The sequence below is a fragment of the Odontesthes bonariensis genome, chromosome 1 (assembly GCF_027942865.1).
Source record: "Odontesthes bonariensis isolate fOdoBon6 chromosome 1, fOdoBon6.hap1, whole genome shotgun sequence".
Lineage (NCBI taxonomy): Eukaryota > Metazoa > Chordata > Actinopteri > Atheriniformes > Atherinopsidae > Odontesthes > Odontesthes bonariensis.
In genome coordinates, this window is record NC_134506.1 from 22,224,417 (window position 1) to 22,245,862 (window position 21,446).

Sequence of the window (21,446 nt, forward strand, 5' to 3'; positions counted from 1 at the left end):
TATGGCACATTGCCGGGATTTGCCCAAAGTTACGGGCCTTTATGCGAAACCTTCATAGACAAAAGGATAGCATCGAGCAGGAGTCATGAAGCCTCCTTGACACATTTAAAACAACATGCATAATCACACATGCACACACAAACACAAACATTATACACTCCTGACAAGTTTATCTGTCCCGTCTTTAATTGTAAGTCCACCCATACTGCTTGCTGAAAACCTTCTTTGGCAGATTAAAGGAACATTGTGTTTTCTAAGGACAAATTGCTTAAGGAGTTTAATCTAAGGTCATATATCAGAAAAAATTTTTTTTTGCAAAATTTGACCCCTGGGAATTCCATAATGGCCTTTTTCGTACCTTGTGAAAGTGAATAACGGGTTCGGAATGGATGCGGATGAGCTGCAGGCAAGACCTGTAGCCCTGGAAGAGTTGAGCAAACAGCCTGAGAAAGACAGCCCTCACCTCCTTGTCCTGGCACGCACACACAAGCACACACACACACAAACGCATAAATAAAGCAACATTACTCATCAAACAGTTATTCCGCAGATGCGGTCTGATAGGTTAATGATGCAACTTTTGTCTTTAGGGTAATAGGTTACCGTCAGTTAGTGCCCTCATTCCGGCACTGACCTTTTTCTGATAAGAAACTATTTATGGGGAAGGCAGCCTGCCTCCTTGAGTGGGAAGAGGAGGTCATGACTCCTTAAAATGAGACTTCATGAGGGCCGTGAATGAAGGGAGGACAGAATGACACTCACTTACCAACAGTTTCAGGTTGGAGGGTGCAGTTCGAGGTGGAGGGAATGCATTGTCTGCTATCCCCAAATCAGGGTGCAAAACCTGAGAAGACAAATTCACCTCCATGTGATTTATTTGTTTATATATGACATGTTATTTCATGCTCAACCACTTGCAATAATTCAAAGAGTTTTATGAGTGAACATGGCCTGTGCATGACGACTAAGAAGACAATATAGCAAAACATCAAAAATGTCGCAGAATTTAATCAGGAAAGTAAAGAACTTCACAGTCCACTGAAGTGTTTGTGTGATTAGATGCTAAGCAGGAGAGCCTCTGCGCTAATTTCTGACATCCGTCAAGTTCTCACTTTAAAAAAAAATAAATACATATACGGTTGCTCTTGAATGTGTGTGCATGAGTTTACCAGCGACAGAGCAGTCTGTGTTTGGTGTAGGAGAGGTTCAGGCAGTAGGGACAGGTGGATGCACTCGGGAATCTTTATCGTCCCTCCATCCAGGTCAGCGATAATGACATCCAACTGATCAAAACACACACCAAACACTGACACATCAGGCGGTTTGATTGCAGCCGACTGTAAAGCTGTGAGGTACAACATATATGTCTGAAAGTCACCTGGTAACAGCTGAATAAGTTTACTTCATACTGATGAGTGAAAACGTCCTGAACACAAAGAACTTTTGAAAGTAAAACTGTTGCAATTGAAGGAAGTCCTGTGACATCATGATATTGATTTAGGGTTATCAAAATAAATTTAAAAAAAAACTAAAAGAAAGCAATATCTGCTAATGGTTGCCAGGTGTTTGAAAGCCTTTAACAATTCATCATGGGCACTCACCAACTCCTGGATTTCACTCTGAAACATTGAGTGCACTCCGATGATGAAGGGAGTGGGTGAGCTCAACACCTCCAGCAGCCGTGAAGGTAGAATAGGGATGTATGGGTAACTGAAGACGGAGGACATTAAAAATGTACAAATTTAACCAAGAAGACGGGTTTGGAGAAGTTATCAGACTATTATCTTGAAGTGGAAACTCGCATGACTAAACTAATATGATGTGATAAGAGAGAACTCAAAGTTCACGGGACGTTCACAAATTTTGCAATTAAACTAATTTACAAGTTTTGGAAATTTGACGTTATCGTCATCATCCATCAGAAACTTGGCTTGTAAAAACATTTATCCATCATCATGTATTTCATGCCATGTCTAAACACCATCTCCTAACTCTACATTCCATACAAAAATAATCAAGATCAAAACTGTGTTCTCTCTTATGACTGAAAGGGGTGATTTGAAATGTGAAATGTTCAGACACTTCAAGTATGAGTCTGCGCAGACACTGACATCTAATGATGGTCAGGCATTGCTGTTGGCAGACTTTAAATCTACCCCAAACATTACAACACAGGGAGCAGAAAGCACGCTATTATCAATGCGCAAACACCACTCAAGACAGGAGGAAAGCTGGACGTCACAGGGATTCGTCCATCAACATTGTGATGGCCTTTCGAACAGTTTTGGCAGCAGAACAGTGCTTGCCCCAGTTCCACCACACTCAAGTTAATAGATTACTTTTTATCTTGTGCATCTTCCATTTTTTCCTCTGAAATTACACATCAGATATGGGTCAGCCTGTAGCCCCAGTTGACACTTACTCCTAACAAAACAGATGTATGCTGTTGTTCTAATTTCATAGAACTTCAACCTTAACTAGTTTCTACAAATGCACAGCGTTAGCCAGAGAATGGGAGCAACTTACAGGTTCTGTGTCGTGCCTAAAGAAAAGCCAGGATGGAACCGGCAATCTTGAGATTAGAGGACAACCCGCTCTTATTGTGAAAAAGACTATTGTCTCAATCGACACACTAGATGTTGACCTTGTCTGAGGTCAAGACCGACCGAAAAAAATTCATATTGGTGAGAAATCTAACCTCTAAAACTGATGAATACACCAGTGGTAAAAAGAGCATAGAAGGGTAAACGAGGGTAATGATTACGTAAGTTACATGCATGTTTAGGAAAAGTGAATTCTGAAAAATAGCGAGCGAATACCCAAAAATACAGAGTCAAACAGGTGATCTCAAGGGAAGAACTCATGCAGAGAGGCATAAGTTAATTATCAGTCGGACCACATGACATAGAACAGTCAAAGTGTTGGTGGAAAGTCACATGAGACTCGGCCCGATTTGTGGGGTCAAACACACACTCACCTGTATTTCAGAGGAAACATGAGGGCTTCCAGGGCGCGGCACGCCTCCCCGAGCCTCTGGTAGCTGGTGGAGTGGAACAAGACCTTGTGTTCGGTCAGAACCGCACAAAACAGGCTCAGAACATTTTGGATTCCTGAAAGAAGAAAAACAACAGAAAGCTAAACTGATGAGCTGTTTGGTGGAATGTGACATCCACGCCGTTCCAGATCATTCATCATGCGTTCAAGGTCATTTGTGAAGGATTTCAAACAGCACACAACATTCATTTGGGAGGTGTTATTAAAAATCTACGGCAAACCACCCATCACAATAAGCTGTGGTGTGCTACGTACGGACTGGATGTCCAAAGTGTGACACACAGTGCAGAGTTGATTCAAATTGGATTTTATTCATTAAAACTAAGGGCTTCTGTTTTGTTTCTCTTTTTTTTCCTGATGGAGAGGAAGAAGACAGAAGTGGTTGTGGAAACTCTCTTTATTTCAGTAGGGAGCATGACTTTGCCCACCCCATCACCTTTAATTGTATAAGAGTCTTTTTCTTTGGTATGTCGACACTACACCACATTTCTGTTATCAACACCACACAGCAAATTCATGTGGCCAAGAACACTGACCTCACATTGGACTGAAGCAACGGCAATGAAATTAAGAATTAGAAAGAACAGCTACGTCATTTACTACTGTAATGTCCTAACTCACATTCCTTTGCTGCAGCTATCTTAAAAACTAAGGATTTACTCTGGAAAAAAAAAAAGAAGTAAGAGCTCGATCTCAGCAGTCGGAAGAAATAGGTCAGACTCTCTGCTTATCATCTGCTGCTATTCTAACCTGCTAGTTCATGATGTAAAAAAAAAAAATAATTCACACAGCCAAATGAGACAGTTTCTGTTGAAACTATGAACACGAGCCTTTCGGAAATGTCATCTGTGAAAAACAAAGGAAATTACACTCTCGTACAGCATAAATAATATTTCAAATACCAACGTTACAATCAGGAAGAATTCTAAGTTTACAGTTCCTGTTATTGTTTCCTATCAAATAACTGACAGACCAATTTGTCACACGTTGGAGTGATAAGGAAAGAGGAACACTGGCAGACATTTCCGCGCCGCTGGGGGCGCTGGGTCTGGATGTTTGGCTGCCCGAGCGGAGCGCTTCAGTCATAAACAGGAAACGCGAGCCTCCACAACATCTGCCTTTTGAAAGCCAATAGGCTTGTCTAACTGGACACAGTGGATCAAAATTATGTAACATTGGTGGCGTCCTCGAACGAGAATGATTTCACTCCTATGAGCAATGTGTTGAGGCTTAGGTTTCAGGAGCACACCCCAGGTTCAGGTGTCTACTTATCTTATGGAAACAGCACCACATTTCCTAGCCGTAAATAATTTCGCTCCAGGCGAAAGAAGAAACAAAGGCAGCAAACAACAAACAAACAGAGCTGTCGATGGCCGGTTTTTGTCTCGACTCCTGGGGGATGTACTTCCTGTGCGGTGTGACATGTTTAACACGCATTCCTCTCTGGTGACTCTGTGACCTGTGCACACAGAATGATATGCCTCTCTGCGCAGCCACCCTTTTATGGACATGAAGATGACCTAATAAGTGGCGGTCAGACACTTGCTCCCTCTGCCTACGTGTAAACCATCAGCTGACTTATGATTGTCTCATGTCAGTCTGCATGAAGAGCAATCGGCGCTGGCTCTAACTGCACACTGTTTGATGATAAGATTATATAACATTAACCCTCTGTGACATGTGTGAAGCATGCCTGGGTGAATGAAAGTGAAAGGGGTAGTTTAACAATTTGAGAAATCCGATAATTCACTATCTTAGCAATCTTGCCGACAGTTGAGAAGAATACCAAACAGGGGCATTACAGCGATGAGATATTTTGCGTAGCTTAGCCTGAAAACAGCGTGAAATGGCAAGCACGACTGTATGTATAGGCTGAAAGACATCTCACACCTATTTAATCTTTTGCTTGTTCAGTCAATTAAAAGTTATCCAGGTGCTTACAAGCACAAAAGAAGACTACAGCCTTATTCATTCAGCTTATAGCAAATAATGAATAGGAGCACGTCCAAAAGATTTCAGCCAATTCTATGAACACATCCTACTCGAGATGCTTAGAGTCTTCCCCACTTACAGTTGGTGGCTCTACATGAAGAAACGGCACCGAATCCTCTACGGTGCTGATTAATGGAAGCAAGATTACAAGGACTGACAGGCCATGGGTGGATATTATGACCACATTGTTTTGTGTATTCAGATTGTACACGAATGCATAACCAGCATGTAACCCCAATCAGATGTATCGTGCAAGTAACCCCCCATGTGCATGCTCTCCATTCCGTCTAAACAAAAAGAGGATGGTGTTAATACACTCAGGAAACAGAAACCACATTGATTTCAGGCACATTCTTCTGATTAAATGAGGCTAAAAGAGGGCCAACTTTCCATTACAAAAGAAAATTTAGGTGAATTATATTCAATTTTGCTCTCAGCTAACAGATGAATTCTGCAAAAAGTGCAATAAGCCTCGGTCCTCAAGGATGACCTCAAATATGGAGCAATGCTCAACAGCTCAGTTCACGATTTCTGCCAAACAATCAGGGGCTGAGGAGAGAGATAAATATCCTCTCCAAACACGGTAGAACCCCATGCATAAGTCACCATGAATCAGGCATGAAACACATTTAACAAAGCACGTATTGCCTGTACAAATTGTTTAATTCTGAACTATTAACATATTGTGCAATCACTGCAACGTCACCCAAAATACTGCATCAAATCTTTATCATGTGCTTATTGTAGCCTGTGCAAATCACTGAAAGTCTGATGGGTTACAGTGAAAACAGCATAATCTTGCCGCACACACAGTGTAGAATTAACATAAGCTCTAAATGGTTCAGCGCACGTCTCCTGATTGTTAAAGTCTTACAGTACTGACTTTACCGTCATGTGAAAAGCCTCCAATAAGAAAAACTGACTATATGTCACACAGAATAAGGCGCTTTATTAAATAAACTAAAACAATGTTGTTGGTCATTTTTTCTTTGAGTCAAACCATATGAACAGAGACCCTGTGAAATGTCTTAAACCCTAAATGGATGACTGAGTGCACACGGCAACCTGCAGCAGGAAGCTAGTGCAACTATAACTCATTTAATGCAGCTGCATTAATAAAGTAAAGCTAACGATAACGGGGTTACCGCTCAGCAATTGTCAAAATGCCAGGACCCACCTAGCTGCTGGAAGAGCAGGGCAACACTCTTGAATGTGACGGGCAAAGTGTCATTTAGAGGTGTTTGGATGAGCTGCCGATCTCCTGCTCCCAGGCTGAACAGCTTCTGTAAAAACAAAAGGTCAGAAAGTGGTCATGGTAAATTTCCAAAACCATCAGATTTACAGGGTCAAGCAGAAAAACAACCGACAGTCTCTGATTTATAGCTGAGTGCACTGTGGCTGCATCAAATAAAGACTACTCACGCTATCAAGGCTACAAGGACACTGCAGCCAGCTGCATTCATTTTTAGCACATTATCATTTCCACAGTGCATCTCTGCTGAATCATCTCCAATTAGTCAATCTTAATTAGAGATGAAACACTTAACTTTTAAACTGTGACTGAATGTGTTGGGCAAGCAAGATTTAAAGAGGCGTCTTACCAAGGAACTATTTTTCCTACTACACATCAATTATCGCGGCTTCTGTCTTTCGGTGATGATCATTTCTAACCGGTGAAAGTGGTTAGTGGTCAGGACTTAAGGCTCCCCTCTAAGGAACACTACTGCAGCAGAGCTGTGAGGTGTTCTGCATCATGTGGTAATTTGGTGAAGTCAAGACATACCTGAGATCCACCTGCAACGGGAACCTGGAATGTGAACAGGTTGGCCACCAGACCCTCCAGTGGGTAAGTCAGGCTATCAATGTACACCGTGTAGACCAGACCCAAGCATCCCTGCAAGGAGAACGTGCAAGACTCAACTAAGACATGGACACAGAGGACAGCTCCTTTAAAATACTACGGCGTTCGATAATGTCTGACTGGACGGTGACATTTAGGTAAGGTTTGCACAGTTCAGGGTCTACCATGGACAGCATGACTGACTCTAAGCGTGCAAACAGTCCGAGTGTAATGAAACTCTGTAATGAAAAGATCAGAAGTTATTAAGCTCATATGTCTAAATGACTCATCTGACGTGAATTCCTAAACTTAAGATAACTTGACCTATGTTACAGACAGTACAAAGTAGATTAGAATAATCTAAGGATTGCCAGATGATTTGACAAAAATTCAGGGAATTTCTTGTGAACAGACAGAATAATATTTTTAATCAAGATTTAATCAAATGGTGTCTTATTACCCGGAATATTTCAGGATGATCCAGCCTGGAGACGAGAATGAGACTTTTTGGTGCAAACACTTGAGCTGGCTGGATCAGCCCATCCTCTTCGGCCTCCTCATCTTCATCCCCATCAGCCTCAATACTCTTTGATCCCTGAAACATTAAGAAATAAATCCATCTCAGTCAAAGGAGTTCAGCACAGTGCCGCGGACCTCGAACTCAACTGTGGAGCGTGCCAGCTCCACTGAGCAGGACTGAGCTCCTGGTTTAGCTTGTGAATACATAGTGCGCCTCAAACTGATCCCACTGTCCAGTACTTATCTGGCATGTATTACATGTCACGTGCACGTTTCACATCGCCCAGAAAAAGGAGAATTCATCGTTGCCTCAACAAAAGGGTGTTCGGTTGTACAAAGTGCGAAACCGTACAGCGGTTTATCCTGAGATTTACGGGTGAAGCAACTCTTCATTTTCCAGAAATGTGTCACAATGCACGCTTAAAAGTAGAGGTAGTACAACATTTGCTGCATCGTTACTACAATATTAAAATAGATAGGTTATAAAGCTTGAAGCAGACCCCCTAAAAATTATTAACCCCCCACCAAAAAAAAACAAGCAAAAAAAAAAAAAAAAAAAAAAAGAAGGAGACACAGTTATGAAAGTTTGGGCTATAAAATGATCGAATTTCCCAATCTGTCCTGATTTAACCCAGTTTCTAATCCCATTAGGACCACTAAATGAACACAATTAATTCATAATAATGATGATAATTAAATCAAAGCCTCCAAAGATCATACAAGAGGTTTTGCTTAGGATTGGATAAGTGCGATACATAGACACGCCGTAAAAGTTGATGCTCATGTTATTTATACAACACAGCAAACGAAATACATCAAAAGCACGAGCGTGAACAAATTCACAATACTTTGCATCTGTTAGTAAGATCTGTGATTTACAGTTTCAGTCTGGTTCCAATAGTCTCTTTTGTGGATTCTTTGGCTGCATTACAACACAGATTCACCAACCTCTCAGCGCTCATTCCAGACTAAAGCCCTTATCACAATCTGGTATATTTCCCCAGGCAGGGAAAACATGCCAAGAGTGCTTAACTATCTCAGGACCAAGGAGCAAGGGATCAAAATAACCCGATCAGATGCCGGTCAGATTTCTTCGTTATTCTTAGAATTTGGTTCAATTATTAAACACAACACATTCCTGCGCCGCCTGTCTGGACGCTCCCTGGGATCCATCAGAGCAGATAAGGAAGTCGGTTTGGAAAGAAAAGTCTGTCAAAAACACCCTCACGTTTCAAGAGGATCTTCAGTGCCATAAAGCGAGTATTGGAATGTGTGCTGGTTTGCCTGGAACATGATGTCTGGATGAGGCCGAACACAGCCTCATCTAATGATCAACCGACAATAGGTGAGGTGGTGCTGAGGATGGGGAGTCGGTTCAATTTCGAAAGTTTACAGGTTCAGTCTTACTTCGTGGTATCAACATGAAGTATCCACGTGTCTGGGTCAAATGTCCTTTGGGTATACACAAACATGTCCATTATTGATTTGACCCCAGCATCACCTGAACGTCTGAAAAGTGAAATGCAGACGTGAAAAATGTAAAGGTAGCTAAAGTCAGCAGGTTGAACACAAAACCTTTAGTGAATAGTATTGCAGGCAGGGGTCATTCCTTACAAACATCAGCCACACGATTAATCATCTCTACAGCTGAATTTGCGCTTTAATTACAAACAATAAATGTGTGCTGTGAAATCAAATCCAAATCTGTTATAAAAAGTTTCAATATTAAATGAAGATGATCCATCTATAGCTATTATCTAGCTTAAGATCTTTACAAACTAGTTCTGGGCAATAACATTCAAGTAATTTGTTTGGCTCTTTGCAAAGACACCCGACAGCACCCTTTAGCTAACTAAAGGGATCTCTTTTTTTTTTTTTTTACCATGTCCCAAATTGCCCTTAACTTTTCCTTCTCCAGTGCTTTTGATTATTAGTGTCTCTGATGCTTTTTGATGGAAAAATCTGCCAAGTTATGGAAACAAAACAGTGTTTGTGTAACTGTTCTAATGAGTAAAACAAGCTGAAACGGTGAAATAATGTGGAAACAATGCAGAACTGATCCTAAATGACACGACGATCACAATCGAAAGCTGGCAAATTTCCCCTCACTGACCGCCTCTCCTCTCATCTAACTTGAAAATGTTTTCGCTCATTTAACTGCAATGTGATTGACGGCTGTTGTCCACATGTGAAAGGATGTGAAGTCACAGCGGGCATGGCGACAGCAGTCATTTAAGGCCTCCAACAAAGGCCAACACAGTGAAACAATTACCTTGGTATTCTGTAGGCCTTCGGTTGAAAGAGAGAGATTAACTTGATCACTCTCGAGTATAAAATGTTCTCATTCAGAGAAATGTGTTGTAATCAATAATAAATAGGGGATTTTGAACACTTGTGCCGTGACCGCTAAAACAATTTAAAACTATGCCCCCCACTAACAATTCATTAGAAAAGTAAGTTGTTTTCTACGTTTTCCAGTTCCTGAAATTTTGAAAGACATCACGCAAGCGACAAGCACTCCTGAAAGCTTCCATTGTCTGAAATGGAAAACAATAATGGAGTATCATTACATCAACCAACTGTCATATTCCTGAGGGTTTCTTAGTGAGCAGCATAAGCAAGATGGTGACCTCATCCCTCATCAGGAGAACCCACAAAAGAAAATCCAAAAATGGCCATGTTGGTGATCTTACTGAAACCTTTCATCTCAGTTCTTTCTCCGTACACGCTACATGATATTTGTATGTTCTTTGAATTGGTGAAAACCTGAGTCACACTGATACAGTAACGGGCTGAATGTGTGGAAGTTTGCGCTTCATTCTTACCTGTAGATTGACCTCGGCCTCATTGAAAGTGAGGCAGGAGCAGTAGTGTCGGTCTGAATCGATGTCCGTCAACACAACAGTGAAGAAGGTGGGTGCTTTTCTTTCCCTGGACAGCCTCCACCCCCCAGGCTGGCAGAACTGAAAGGACATTAAAGTAAAACATGATTACCTGAGAAAAATAACCGCAGAGTACAGTTCAAACCACGTGGTCAGACATACAGCACGGTTTAACCTCAGGAGAAGATGCACCTGATGTCTTTTCAGAGTCTTTTTAACTGTTAGATGAAGATTTGCATTTATTTTATGTTCCCTCCTATCAACATTCAAAGCTAAATGGGCAAAGGCGTCAGCATATAACTGTCCTAGCTAATCCCAAACTAATCCCAGCATGTAAAGCAGACTTGAATAACAATATTCTAACAGTAAATCAAGCTTTTTAAAAATCCTCTGGGAATCGTGTTTTATTCATTTTTCTAAAGACTTCGTTTATTGAGGGTTTAAGAATCACGCAAATCACAAATTTTGCAATGCATGGCAATTAAAAGTGTGGGCACAGAAAATCAGAAACACTGTTGCCATAAAAAAAAAAAAAAAAAAAAAAAAAAAGCATTTTAAAAGGATCAGGCTCTCAAAGCAACAGTGCGAGTACTTTCCAATCCTGACAGAAAACATCTGTGGTATTTGTTCAGTTCAGAAATAAAATTGTTTTTATAGATGGCTATCTAAATGGCAATAATGTAGCTTTCCCTAAACACTTGCAACTCTTTCAACCCATAACAAAGTCAGTGAGTTATAACCGCAGGGACTAAATCTGAAAATGAACCCTGCACGTGAGAGAGATCATGGGCAAAACGCACAGAACGCGGGCAGGTATTTGGTCAGACAGTCATGTGTTTGTGTCTGATCTCTGTTTTTGCTGGAAATCCCACTGGCTCTGAAAACGAAACAGGCGGCTCCTCGGGGGCTTCACAGGGGAGGAGGCTGGGTTTAGGCAGGGTGGGTGACGGCAAAACAGACTGATTAATGGGTGGATGGATCAGCTAGGTAGTGTCTCAACGGGGAGTGGACAAGCAGAGGGGAGCTGAGGAGGAGACCGAGGGCAGGAAAAGGGAGATTTAGAAAGGATGTGAGGAAGGAGGGGGGTTAGTTTTTTTTCAGCCTGGACGTTTAGACCAGGATGCCACCATCTCCCAGCAGATACAATAGCCCACAGGAAATCTGCTAAACTTGCATTGTGGCGAGGGGTGTGCATGTGCATGTGCATTAAGGCCAGACAGGATCCAAGGACAAGTGCGGATAACTGTGAGCTTGTCCTAAACTATTCCAACTATGCCATTCATTGTTGTCATAAAAAAGACAAACACATTTGGGACTGCATAGCTGAGAAGATCACAGGAGATATAGAATCCTCTCTCTGTGTGTGTGTGTGTGTGTGTGTGTGTGTGTGTGTGTGTGTGTTATAGCAGTATGCGTCTATTGAGTAATCATTTTAACAACTAGTCTGCAGAGACGCATATATAAAGGCAGGCAAAGGATGAAAATTCCTTTCAATTCTTTCAATCTACTGTTTACACGAAAAAGACAGACCTCCAACGTTATTCTGCAAACAACTAATGGCTTTCCGATGACTTTGCACATGATCTGTTGAGCTTTAGTGAGTGTAACAATCACCAAAATGCAGATATTTTGGCACTTTTCTGATCTGGAGCATCCAGATGTGCGTCAATGCCAGGCCAAGGAAGAAATATATCAGCAAAGATTTTAGAGAAGCAACTGCTGTCTGTCAGTCTGGTACAAGTTAAGAGGAAACTGCCATCATCACTGGAGTGAAAACACTCAAAGCAGTTGTCAATCTTCTTCCCAACATGCACTCTCAGGGCAATGCTCAGAGAAAAAGTGAAAATAACTCCAGAGCTTAATATCGAGCTCTGCAGACCACTGTCAGCTTGTTAATTGTTGGTGACGGTATAATTCGAAAAAAAGACTGAACAGACTTGTTCAGATGGGTGGCCCCGCACAACGAGACTTCTGGAAGAAGACTTTAAAAGAGACCAAAGTGGAGATGTTTGGTCATAATGCACAGCACCACAAACGCAGCATGTCAGCACAAACGCCTCGTACCAACTGTCAAGCACGGCGGTGGAGGAATAATGATTTGGGCTCACTTTGCAGCCGCAGCACTTTGGCGACATTGCAAGCGTTTGGTCAACCATGAAGTGCTCTGCATACCGAAGTATTTTAGAGTCAAGTGTGAGGCCATCTGTTTGACAACTAAAGTTCAGCACAAACTGGGTCATACAATGGGGAAATGATAGTGAGAACAGCAGCAAATCCACAACAGAAGGTCTGAAAAATTAAAAATAATCACAAATCCCCACAAATCCCTGTGAACTGAAGCAGAATTATGTGAGAGACTGCTTATCATCACAGATTATTAGTTAATATTGCTAAAGATGTTTCAACAAGCTGCTGAATCATGGGGTTCACTTAGTTTTTCAACACACCGCTTATCCTTTTTGGCCTATTTTTTGTTAAATCAATAATTATATAGAGTGATTATTTCTTGTGTTACTCTGAGGTTGCATTGTCTAAATCTAAGACCTGGTAGCATTCGTTTAAATTGTGTCCTGACAAATAAAACCATTTAAGAGTTAAGAGACGTGGACTTTCTTTTTCACCATTTGGCTTCAGTATCAGGCAAATGATTATCATGAGTTAAACATCTAAAACAACTGAGCATGCATCCTACACAATTGTTTACATATGGTGTTATTTCTTTCGTTTGTGAATAAACAAAGGGAGCAAAGCTGTTTGAGCATCTTGATAATCTCAGATTTTGATCTGGTTTTATGTAACGTTTTCAAAAGCAGGACAATCTCCAAGGGGCTTTCTGCAAATATTATCACAAACCTAAGCGCTGTATTTACAACTGAAAGAAGAGTATCCATCGGTGAAACATGCTCCGATGGAGCAACGAATGAAAGTACAAAGAGACCGCATCAGACTCCAGCTATGCTGCACATTCTCCTATAGCGTGACACCGACATCCACTGCAGGGCAACAGATGCAAAGGTTAACACGTAGGAAACCTAGCCTTTAAACAGCACACACTGCAAAGAGTAAGGACATCTCCCGTTCCCAAATTAGACCTGAGTCAAATGACAAAGGAACTCTGGGACACACTTGCTTTATTAAAGTCACAGCAGACTAAACTGCTGCCCTCCAGCTACACCCGCTGCACTGCATCATGTGCTGCATGCAGCCCAGCACGCCTGACTACCAACTGCACTATTCACCAGCTCAGCCAGTGACACCGGATATGCAGCCTGACCTGCTAGGCATAAGGAGGAGAAGCACCAACCAGCGAAAGAAACAAAAAAACAAAAAAGGCAATACGAGGGCTTTGTCTGAACAGGATGGGCCAACATTCTTGTACCGTGACTAGGCATTAATGCCTAGTCACAAGCCGGTGCAAGCCGGCTATAACCGGTGCAGCCGCCATTACTGAAGATGACTAATGACAAAGACACAGAGAAAACTGTTCAGTATCTCGCTTATTTGATGTCAGTTTTGTTTCTGTGGCATGAAACGTGACTGGGAAAAGGTTTACAGCGTTTTTGATACGACCAAAACATGCGCGACTCGTGTACTTGGGAAATACAAACAGACTTTGAAGGATCATAAAACTTGTAAAGAGTTCCCGTCACTACAAATGAAATTAGTCCCGCAAACCCTTCAACAGGGGGGGGTCTTACTTCATAGTTTGGCTGGGTTACAAATCCAAATGAAATTTGGGAAAGTTCCTGCATGCTTTCTGTCTCCTCATATCCGAGCACCAGCAGGAAAGACCTACACTGAACCACAGATGAGGGAGAACATTTTCTTCTCCTGATGATATAAACAGTATTTCAGAAAAATATGGACGCCCTTCATAAAACAACAAAACAAGAATTACAGTAAAAGATGCAACAAAAACATGCGAGCTAGCGCAAATGTAAAATAATGAAAACAATCTCAAATCTTCGAGCAGGTGTTTCTGAAAAGAAAAGAAGAAAACAGGGAAAAGCTTCCCAACTATCTGTGAATAATAGCAAGCTACAGATGGAGCCTCAGTGATGAGTGACTGCGAGCGCAGTGTGGTCAGCAAAACATAGCAACAGACGTGCGCTCCAACGTGCGTTTCCATTATCATCCTTCCTCTACCTCCCATTCATACGGAAGAGTCGCATGGCAGGAAGACAACACAATGACAGAAAGCGAAGTGCAAGGTGTTGGGGGGGGGAGTGGGGGGGCAGAGAGGGACTGGCCAGAGGTGAAAAGGTCAACGGAGTGCTGCCTGCCCAACAATCCTGCAGCTTTATCAGGTCTGCAGGATGAGCGGCGGACAAAACAAGTGAGCAGAGTGCTTCGCCATAAAAACAGGCGAGCGCTTGCTTCCCTCAAACTTGGCTCCTTTTCACAAAGTCATTACGATGATTATATGAAACCAAACTGTCAGCAACATGACTATTAAAGCACTGTTGTCCAAATATTATTCAGTGGCTGCCACAATTTAATTCATCGCACTACAGCTTAGACCCGGGCACATAAAGACCTGCGGTGCCATCTCCTCTTGTTGTCAGCTCCTCTGGTCCGCCGCCCCCCCCACCTCTGTCACCAGTACTTCTGGTTTCCTTTGTAGATCTGTTATGCAACACCAGGCACATATGGTTCGTTTTAGGGATATTTTTAGACGACCGTGATGAAGGACAATCACGGTTTTAAAAAAAAAAAAAAAGCCTTGTCATGCAGCGAAGAGTCATCTAGAAAATTGTAAACAGGAATGTACACAAAATTTCAAGCTTCATAAATACCACATGTGCAGGATATGTAACACCAACAAAGGAAACTATCGCAACATGTCTTAATTCTTAATGAAAAACTTAAAAGTTTTTTTTCGGCTCATGAGGATCACTTCGCTGAACCGACCCTTTTCCCCAAGTCTTCACTTCAGGGCAAACAATTTATTGCAAAAACAAGAGCACAAATGAAAAACACGAGGTCACTTTACCACATGAAACTGTTAGACAAAGGGAAATAAAGAGGACCTATTGAGGGATTAGACATTCCTACGCTGAAATCAGTCACCATTAAATCAATCCATCCCATCTCGAAACCTTGAAAGTCAAACCTCAGGGCGATGCCAACAGTTGGCACGGGAGTTTCAAACCTTAAAACACACATTTCAACATGTCTGCTTGAAAGCAGGTTAGTAAAACATCACATCATACAAACATAAACTGTTTAAATCGTAGTTTCAGGAGAGAAAAAAATTCTGTTAAATATATACAAAGAGAGGAAAAGTTCCCTCTAAGAATCCAAGTAAAAGTCCCTGAATTGTTTAATAATAGGCTTGAGACTGATGTCAAAACCAGTTCAAAAGTATAAGTCAAAACTAAGCAAGAGAAGTTTCAAGATTAACCGTATGACGCTGCATAGACAAAAACAGCCCGACTTGGTCTGCCACGTATTAGACGACTCAGTTAATTACAGCCAGAAAGTTTGTCGACACATTGAAATTTTAAACATGCCAAAGCCTTGTAAGAATCAGACTTTCTCTACTCGTGAAGGGCCTGTCAGTTCGCTAAGCTGTGCACGATAAACAGCAGGACTAAAATAAAATAAAATATACCGCGCGCTCTGGCAGACAATCATGATCACTCAACTGGTACACGATGCTGCATTTGAGCGGCAGATTCTGAAACTTTCGATACGACACAAAACTTAAAGCCAGATTGGGATGTCAGTGTTCCTCAACCACCCACCACAACAAACCTTTTTTTGACCGATAGTTACGCTCCGACTGATTTGCTCAACTATGAACCCCGATGCCTTTCCGGGATCTGTTACAGGGTCACATCTGCCCTTCGCACCTTGAGCGCCTACAGATGTGCATTTGACCTCACCTTTGTTAAAGATAGCATGACAGGCAAAGGGTCTGTCCTGAACTGTAAACCAGAGCAATAAGAAACACCTATAAGTTGTGCTCAGTCGTGTCCTGACGTGTAGTCAGACCTGTCAGACCTGCGGGGGGGCGTTCCCGTCTTTCCATCAGGACTACTGGAGGTGTCAAAGTGAGAAACAGGCGACCCTCCTTTTGATAAATGCTCATATTTAGCCCCCGCCCCCCCCAAAAAAAGCAGGCACCAAACATCAAAACACATTTCTGAGCACATGGAGTGATGCATGAAAGAGCAAAGGTAAACAGCTTTGTCCTGAGGTTGTATATTAGTACAATGGCTGTCATGTGTCAGACTGCAGAGCCCCTTTAAAGCAAAGTAAGATAATGGTTATGAAACAGGTGCTTCCTCCACCGCCTTGTGGGGGCCCTTGGCCATGTTACAGTACTCGCTCCAAGTCTTGGTCTCCCTTCTGCCCTTGGTGAGCTCAGCTGAAACCACGGCAGGTTATGTTTTCATTTTAGAACGACACACTAATTCAGTCCGAGTAGTAAATGTGAATATAGGAGGAAGGATTATTGGCAGAGGCGGGCTTTAATGAGCTTGTTCTACACAAAGTGCATTGCCAAGGAAAGCCTTTTGTCACATTAAGCGCCACATTAAAAAAAATAAATAAATAAATAAATAATAATCTCTGTTAAAAGTGGCGTTGTTGTTTAGAAATGAGATTTCCATACAATGACGAGTGAGACTGTGTGTGTGTGTGTATGTGTGTGTGTGACTCAGACTCAGACAGAGGGCAGGAGGGGGAGGAAACAGGGATTTTAACCGATCGCCATATTTTTTAGTCTTTCCACCCTTGCGCTGTCATTGGCTGGTGGCTACACACCTACTGTCAGAAGACTGCGGCCCCCAAAAACATCTATGCTGGGAAAACTCGATGCCACACACTTCAGTGGACCATGAGAGAAGATTTAGAGGGAAACCTTTTTGCATTTGTCCATTTTGTTAGTGGTATTCTGCTCAGTCTGCTTTGAGTAACTCTAGTCTTATAGCCATGCACTTAAGGCAAGAAACTTGAATTTTGATGAAAGCTTTCTACTAATAAACACTGTGCAACCTTAACGCTCCCTATTGCAGTTGCCTTAACGGTAACAGAACGGGGGATATATTATAGCAGCTGGCCCCAAAAGCCTCGATACTTGCCTTGACAGTTTCTTTGGGTTAAAAAAACAAAAAACACAGCATGTTCTAAAAGGATTTGACAACCATCATGTGCCACCATACTTTGAGCACCACGCTCTTACAAGAATGGCTAAAAACGTCAATGAATAACGACAATGTAATGTATTACAGCAACATGTTATCATTCTGTCAGCGGCTAAGACTGTGCCAATAAATCTCAGTCCAGCGCATTTTAAATTTCCAACATTCAGCCCACGTCTAGGCCGGCATGTATCCCCAGAAGAAATTCAACAGGCTCAGCAGTAGTTTTTGCAATTTCCCCCTTAACTGTGGCAGCACACACAGCAACAACTATGCTGGAAAGTCATTTTTAGTAATTTAGTCATTTTGACAAAGTCATCACCCACTGGCCTCAACGACAGCAGCCAATAGAAATGAACTGACCCCTGTGGTGTTCACGGGTCACCAAGTGATCAGGGTCTCCCTAAAGCTTTGAACTGGCACCACTTCACCAATACCTTTCCCCCAAAGCTCCCTGTGGTTAAAGAGTTGGCCTTACGCCATCATTCTTTGACAATTGCCCCGACGTCTATCAGCATGTAACATTTCTTCATTTCTTCAGCTTCTACTGCATCTACAGAAAGATGTGCACTCTTTCATGTACTGTGGCTCCGTTCCATGCTGTGGATTCCTGTTTCCTGATTAGCTCATAGTGCTTTTCACCATGGAAAGTCCTACATACTTGACAACTCCAGCTTTGTTTCCTGATGTGTTTAGCCCCACTGGCACATTAAGCATTGATTACTCATCTGTGGATCTTCCTGACAAACAAATGATCCCATTCTCTCCCTGGCTAGAGCGGCTTCCTGCTATCTGGAATGCACTGTTTAGTTTTTCTCTCATAGTTTTACAAACACCAGAGGACCGACGTGCAGCGCGACACGTCAACCTATGGTCACTTGAATCAATCCATTAAGGGACACAATTCGGCTACATTCTTTGATGAGTCTGTCGTTTGGCACCGAGCTTAAACCTGACTAACTAAGGCTGCTGATGATGAACAAGGCAGCCAAGCTTGATCCCCATTCGCTTATCAAATTCATTGTGACAACGAGGCCACATATATGACTCCTTGCAACAGAGAGGACGAATCATTTTAATTTTTCAAGTTAAGTGAACCTAAAAATAGCCCAGCAGTCTGAAGTCAGGTCCTTTAAGTATAAACAATGTGAATTCTTTGAATTTGTACTCCCACCACGCACACATAATAACGACGACACCAGCAGTTGACACATTTCTTAATTAGCTCGGGTACACTTCCGGGAACTGTGAGCCACATTCATCATTACAGCAGGAATCTGAAGGAAAAGGGAGGAGTTCAATGAGTCAGAAATCTAGAAAAGACCCCATTGCGAAATGTTTGCAATCTTCTCCAGTCAGGTCGCGTTCCTCCATCCGAAGACGACGGGCCTTCCGATTGATTTCCTAAAGTCCCTAAATTAAGTGTCAGTTCAAATGCGGTAAATTCAATCTCATGTCGTGCAACCAGTCTGAACGTGCTGCTGTTGGTGCAAATACTGCAAACAGGTCCACTATAAACTCATCAATCTCTGCAACGTCACAACGAGGTACAGAAACCTCTTTTGAAAGATTTATGGCTCCTTTCTGTTACTAACCTGCCTCAAAATTTACAGTAATTCTCCTTCCATTAAACTGTGGGTTGCACAAAAAGGTTAACAAACTATTTGAAAAAAAAAGAAAAGAAAAAAAGACAACACCTCCAAGCACCTAAATCCCCAATGTCACCAACATTTTTGAAGGTGACACCCTATGTGTCACAGGTTGCACCTATTGTCAAAATCTCAGGTTACTAAACCCGCAATCCACCGACGTCACAGGGCGTGAGGCTGAAGAACCTTTTTGTTTGGGAGAAAAGTGCTTACAAAGTACCGGGGAGTCCTTCATCTCAGTGCTTTATCAAAAAAAGCCCTCGCACACACACACACACACACACACACACACACACACACACACACACACCAACAGACAGTTAAAGACACACCCAACAACCAGAATGTCTAACGTGTTCACAAAGACCGGAGAATCTAGAAGTCCTTAGTAGACCTACATCTCAGAGCAATTTCATCTTGACCTCAGATCTTCGGACATTGTGAGAATGTCTTGCACTCTGTAACAATTCTAGTAAACCGGCGTAGGTCTGAGCAGAGCAACATTTGTCTTCACTAGAACCAGCTGAATGTTGGTGTTTAACTGTGGGACAAAAAGAGTAAGTGAGACCGGCGTGGCACGTGGTCGGAGAAGCAAGTAATGGAACAGAAAACCCACGCTGCAGACTGCGAGCTGGACTGGGTCACTGCTGCATTACAGTTCAGTGAAAGACAATTAGGTTGAGGCTGCTTTTCCCTGTCAGACACCTGAGGCCAAATGATAAAAGCTCTTATAGGCGAGGGCAGGTCGCCTGCATGCTCTGAAAAGCAAAGTGAAGACGTCACGGCAGGGCGGCGTGCGACAAACGGGAGGTTTTTGAATCACCGTTTCCTCTATGAACTGTCTTAGCTACTCTATAAGTGCTGACTAAGGTGACTTCAGAAAACCTCTGAGCCACGCAGCCGTAGTCATTTATTTCTGAAATATTTGGTATTCATCAAGAAATTGAACCTAACCAGCAAACGGCTGCTGTGACAGAGGGAGAAGGAGCTTTTTTCATTTACCAGTCTCTTCTTCACACGCAGGAATTTGACCTCAGCGTTTAACCCATCCATACGCTGTCTCACGAGACAGTACACACACAGAGCAGCTCAGAAGAAAATTGCCCTTCGAGGCTAATATGAGGTTTTTCCCAATCAGTTCATCAAAAACCCAAAAGTAGAAAAAAAAAAAAAAAAAAAAGACGGGATATTTTCACGTTGAGGCAAAATGCTTCTCATTACTTCTAAAACCATTTGAAAGCTTAACGAGCAGTTACCATGACTGCCTAATTAACTGATGACTAACTGTTTCAGCACCACTCAATGCACTGTGGTTTGTGGCATCTGCTTCTTCAACTTCCAGCACAGGCAGATGGGCCTTCTTACAGTACACGGTGCCGTAGTCTGTGACACATGATCAAACAGAGCCGATATGAGGCTATATCTTCAGAGGAGACACTTTGTTTTTCTGCCGGGAATGATGACTTCAGAGGAGACAGCAGGAATGGGGTCTGTTGACAGAACGTTGTCTGCAGGGTACATGTAATGGTTTGACCTTCATGTTCAACGCTGAACTCTGTAGTGCTTTGGAATGTGTTTGACCTCTCGGGCGTAACTGTCGAGGCGTCTCTCTTCAGCCATCGCTCAAAAGCACATATTGAAGCCTAGTGTTGACACAAGCGCGTCGTTTTCAAGGCGCAGCGATGTACCGTCGGCGAGCCAAATGTCACTTGCCTCGGAATTATCTTTCACAAGTAAAATTCGATATTGTCGTTGTGTGGGCGTTTTTTCCAAATTGTAATCATTCAATGAAGAACCGAAGTCCAGTCTTTGGACACAAGGCTGCACGAACGCATTGCATGTGACGATTAATTATAAAAAAAGGAATATGTTGAAATGGGGGGAGGGGGGCGACTACTACGTTACCGTCGGCCTCCAGCATTTAGAGGAGGTTTTATTGCTGCTCCTACCGCCGTAGCTCCGTTTTTATAAAGCAAATAATCTGCCCAACTGGGATGACGACAGCAGGACATTTCCTTTTAGTATGAAAATGAGCGGAACGAAAAGACCAAAAGAATCTAGAGCAAAAGTTAATCGGAAATCCAACTCTGTAGTGATCGTGATATAACAAAAATGGAACATTTACAAATTACACATTTAAAAAAAAAAAAAACTTCAAATTATTATTGGATTACAATTAATGGGATTACATTAAAACAAAATTTGTCGACAAAACCCTTTCCCACAGTGACGACACTCCTGCGTCTCATCCAGGACGACAGGAAACAAAATTGCCCTCCACCTGGGATCGCCTCACTTGCACTTTGCCGCCTTTGTATCCGCAACACAGCCGAGCTTCCACTCAATGGTAACAATGAGTTAC

At 42.3% G+C, this 21,446-nt stretch overlaps 1 protein-coding gene across 2 annotated transcripts in view; it reads right to left on the minus strand.

Annotated features, from left to right (window-relative positions):
• Positions 1-21,446, minus strand: part of sbf2 (SET binding factor 2) — a 101,131-nt gene that overhangs the window by 47,319 nt on the left and 32,366 nt on the right. For both annotated transcript variants that reach the window (XM_075460310.1, XM_075460299.1), the window contains exons 3-11: positions 10,231-10,368; positions 7,347-7,481; positions 6,830-6,940; positions 6,224-6,329; positions 2,978-3,110; positions 1,602-1,710; positions 1,170-1,283; positions 767-844; positions 359-472 (exon numbers count right to left, since the gene is read on the minus strand). In XM_075460310.1, the coding sequence (XP_075316425.1) occupies positions 359-472; positions 767-844; positions 1,170-1,283; positions 1,602-1,710; positions 2,978-3,110; positions 6,224-6,329; positions 6,830-6,940; positions 7,347-7,481; positions 10,231-10,368 (1,038 nt within the window). The remainder of the gene's footprint in view (positions 1-358; positions 473-766; positions 845-1,169; positions 1,284-1,601; positions 1,711-2,977; positions 3,111-6,223; positions 6,330-6,829; positions 6,941-7,346; positions 7,482-10,230; positions 10,369-21,446) is intronic.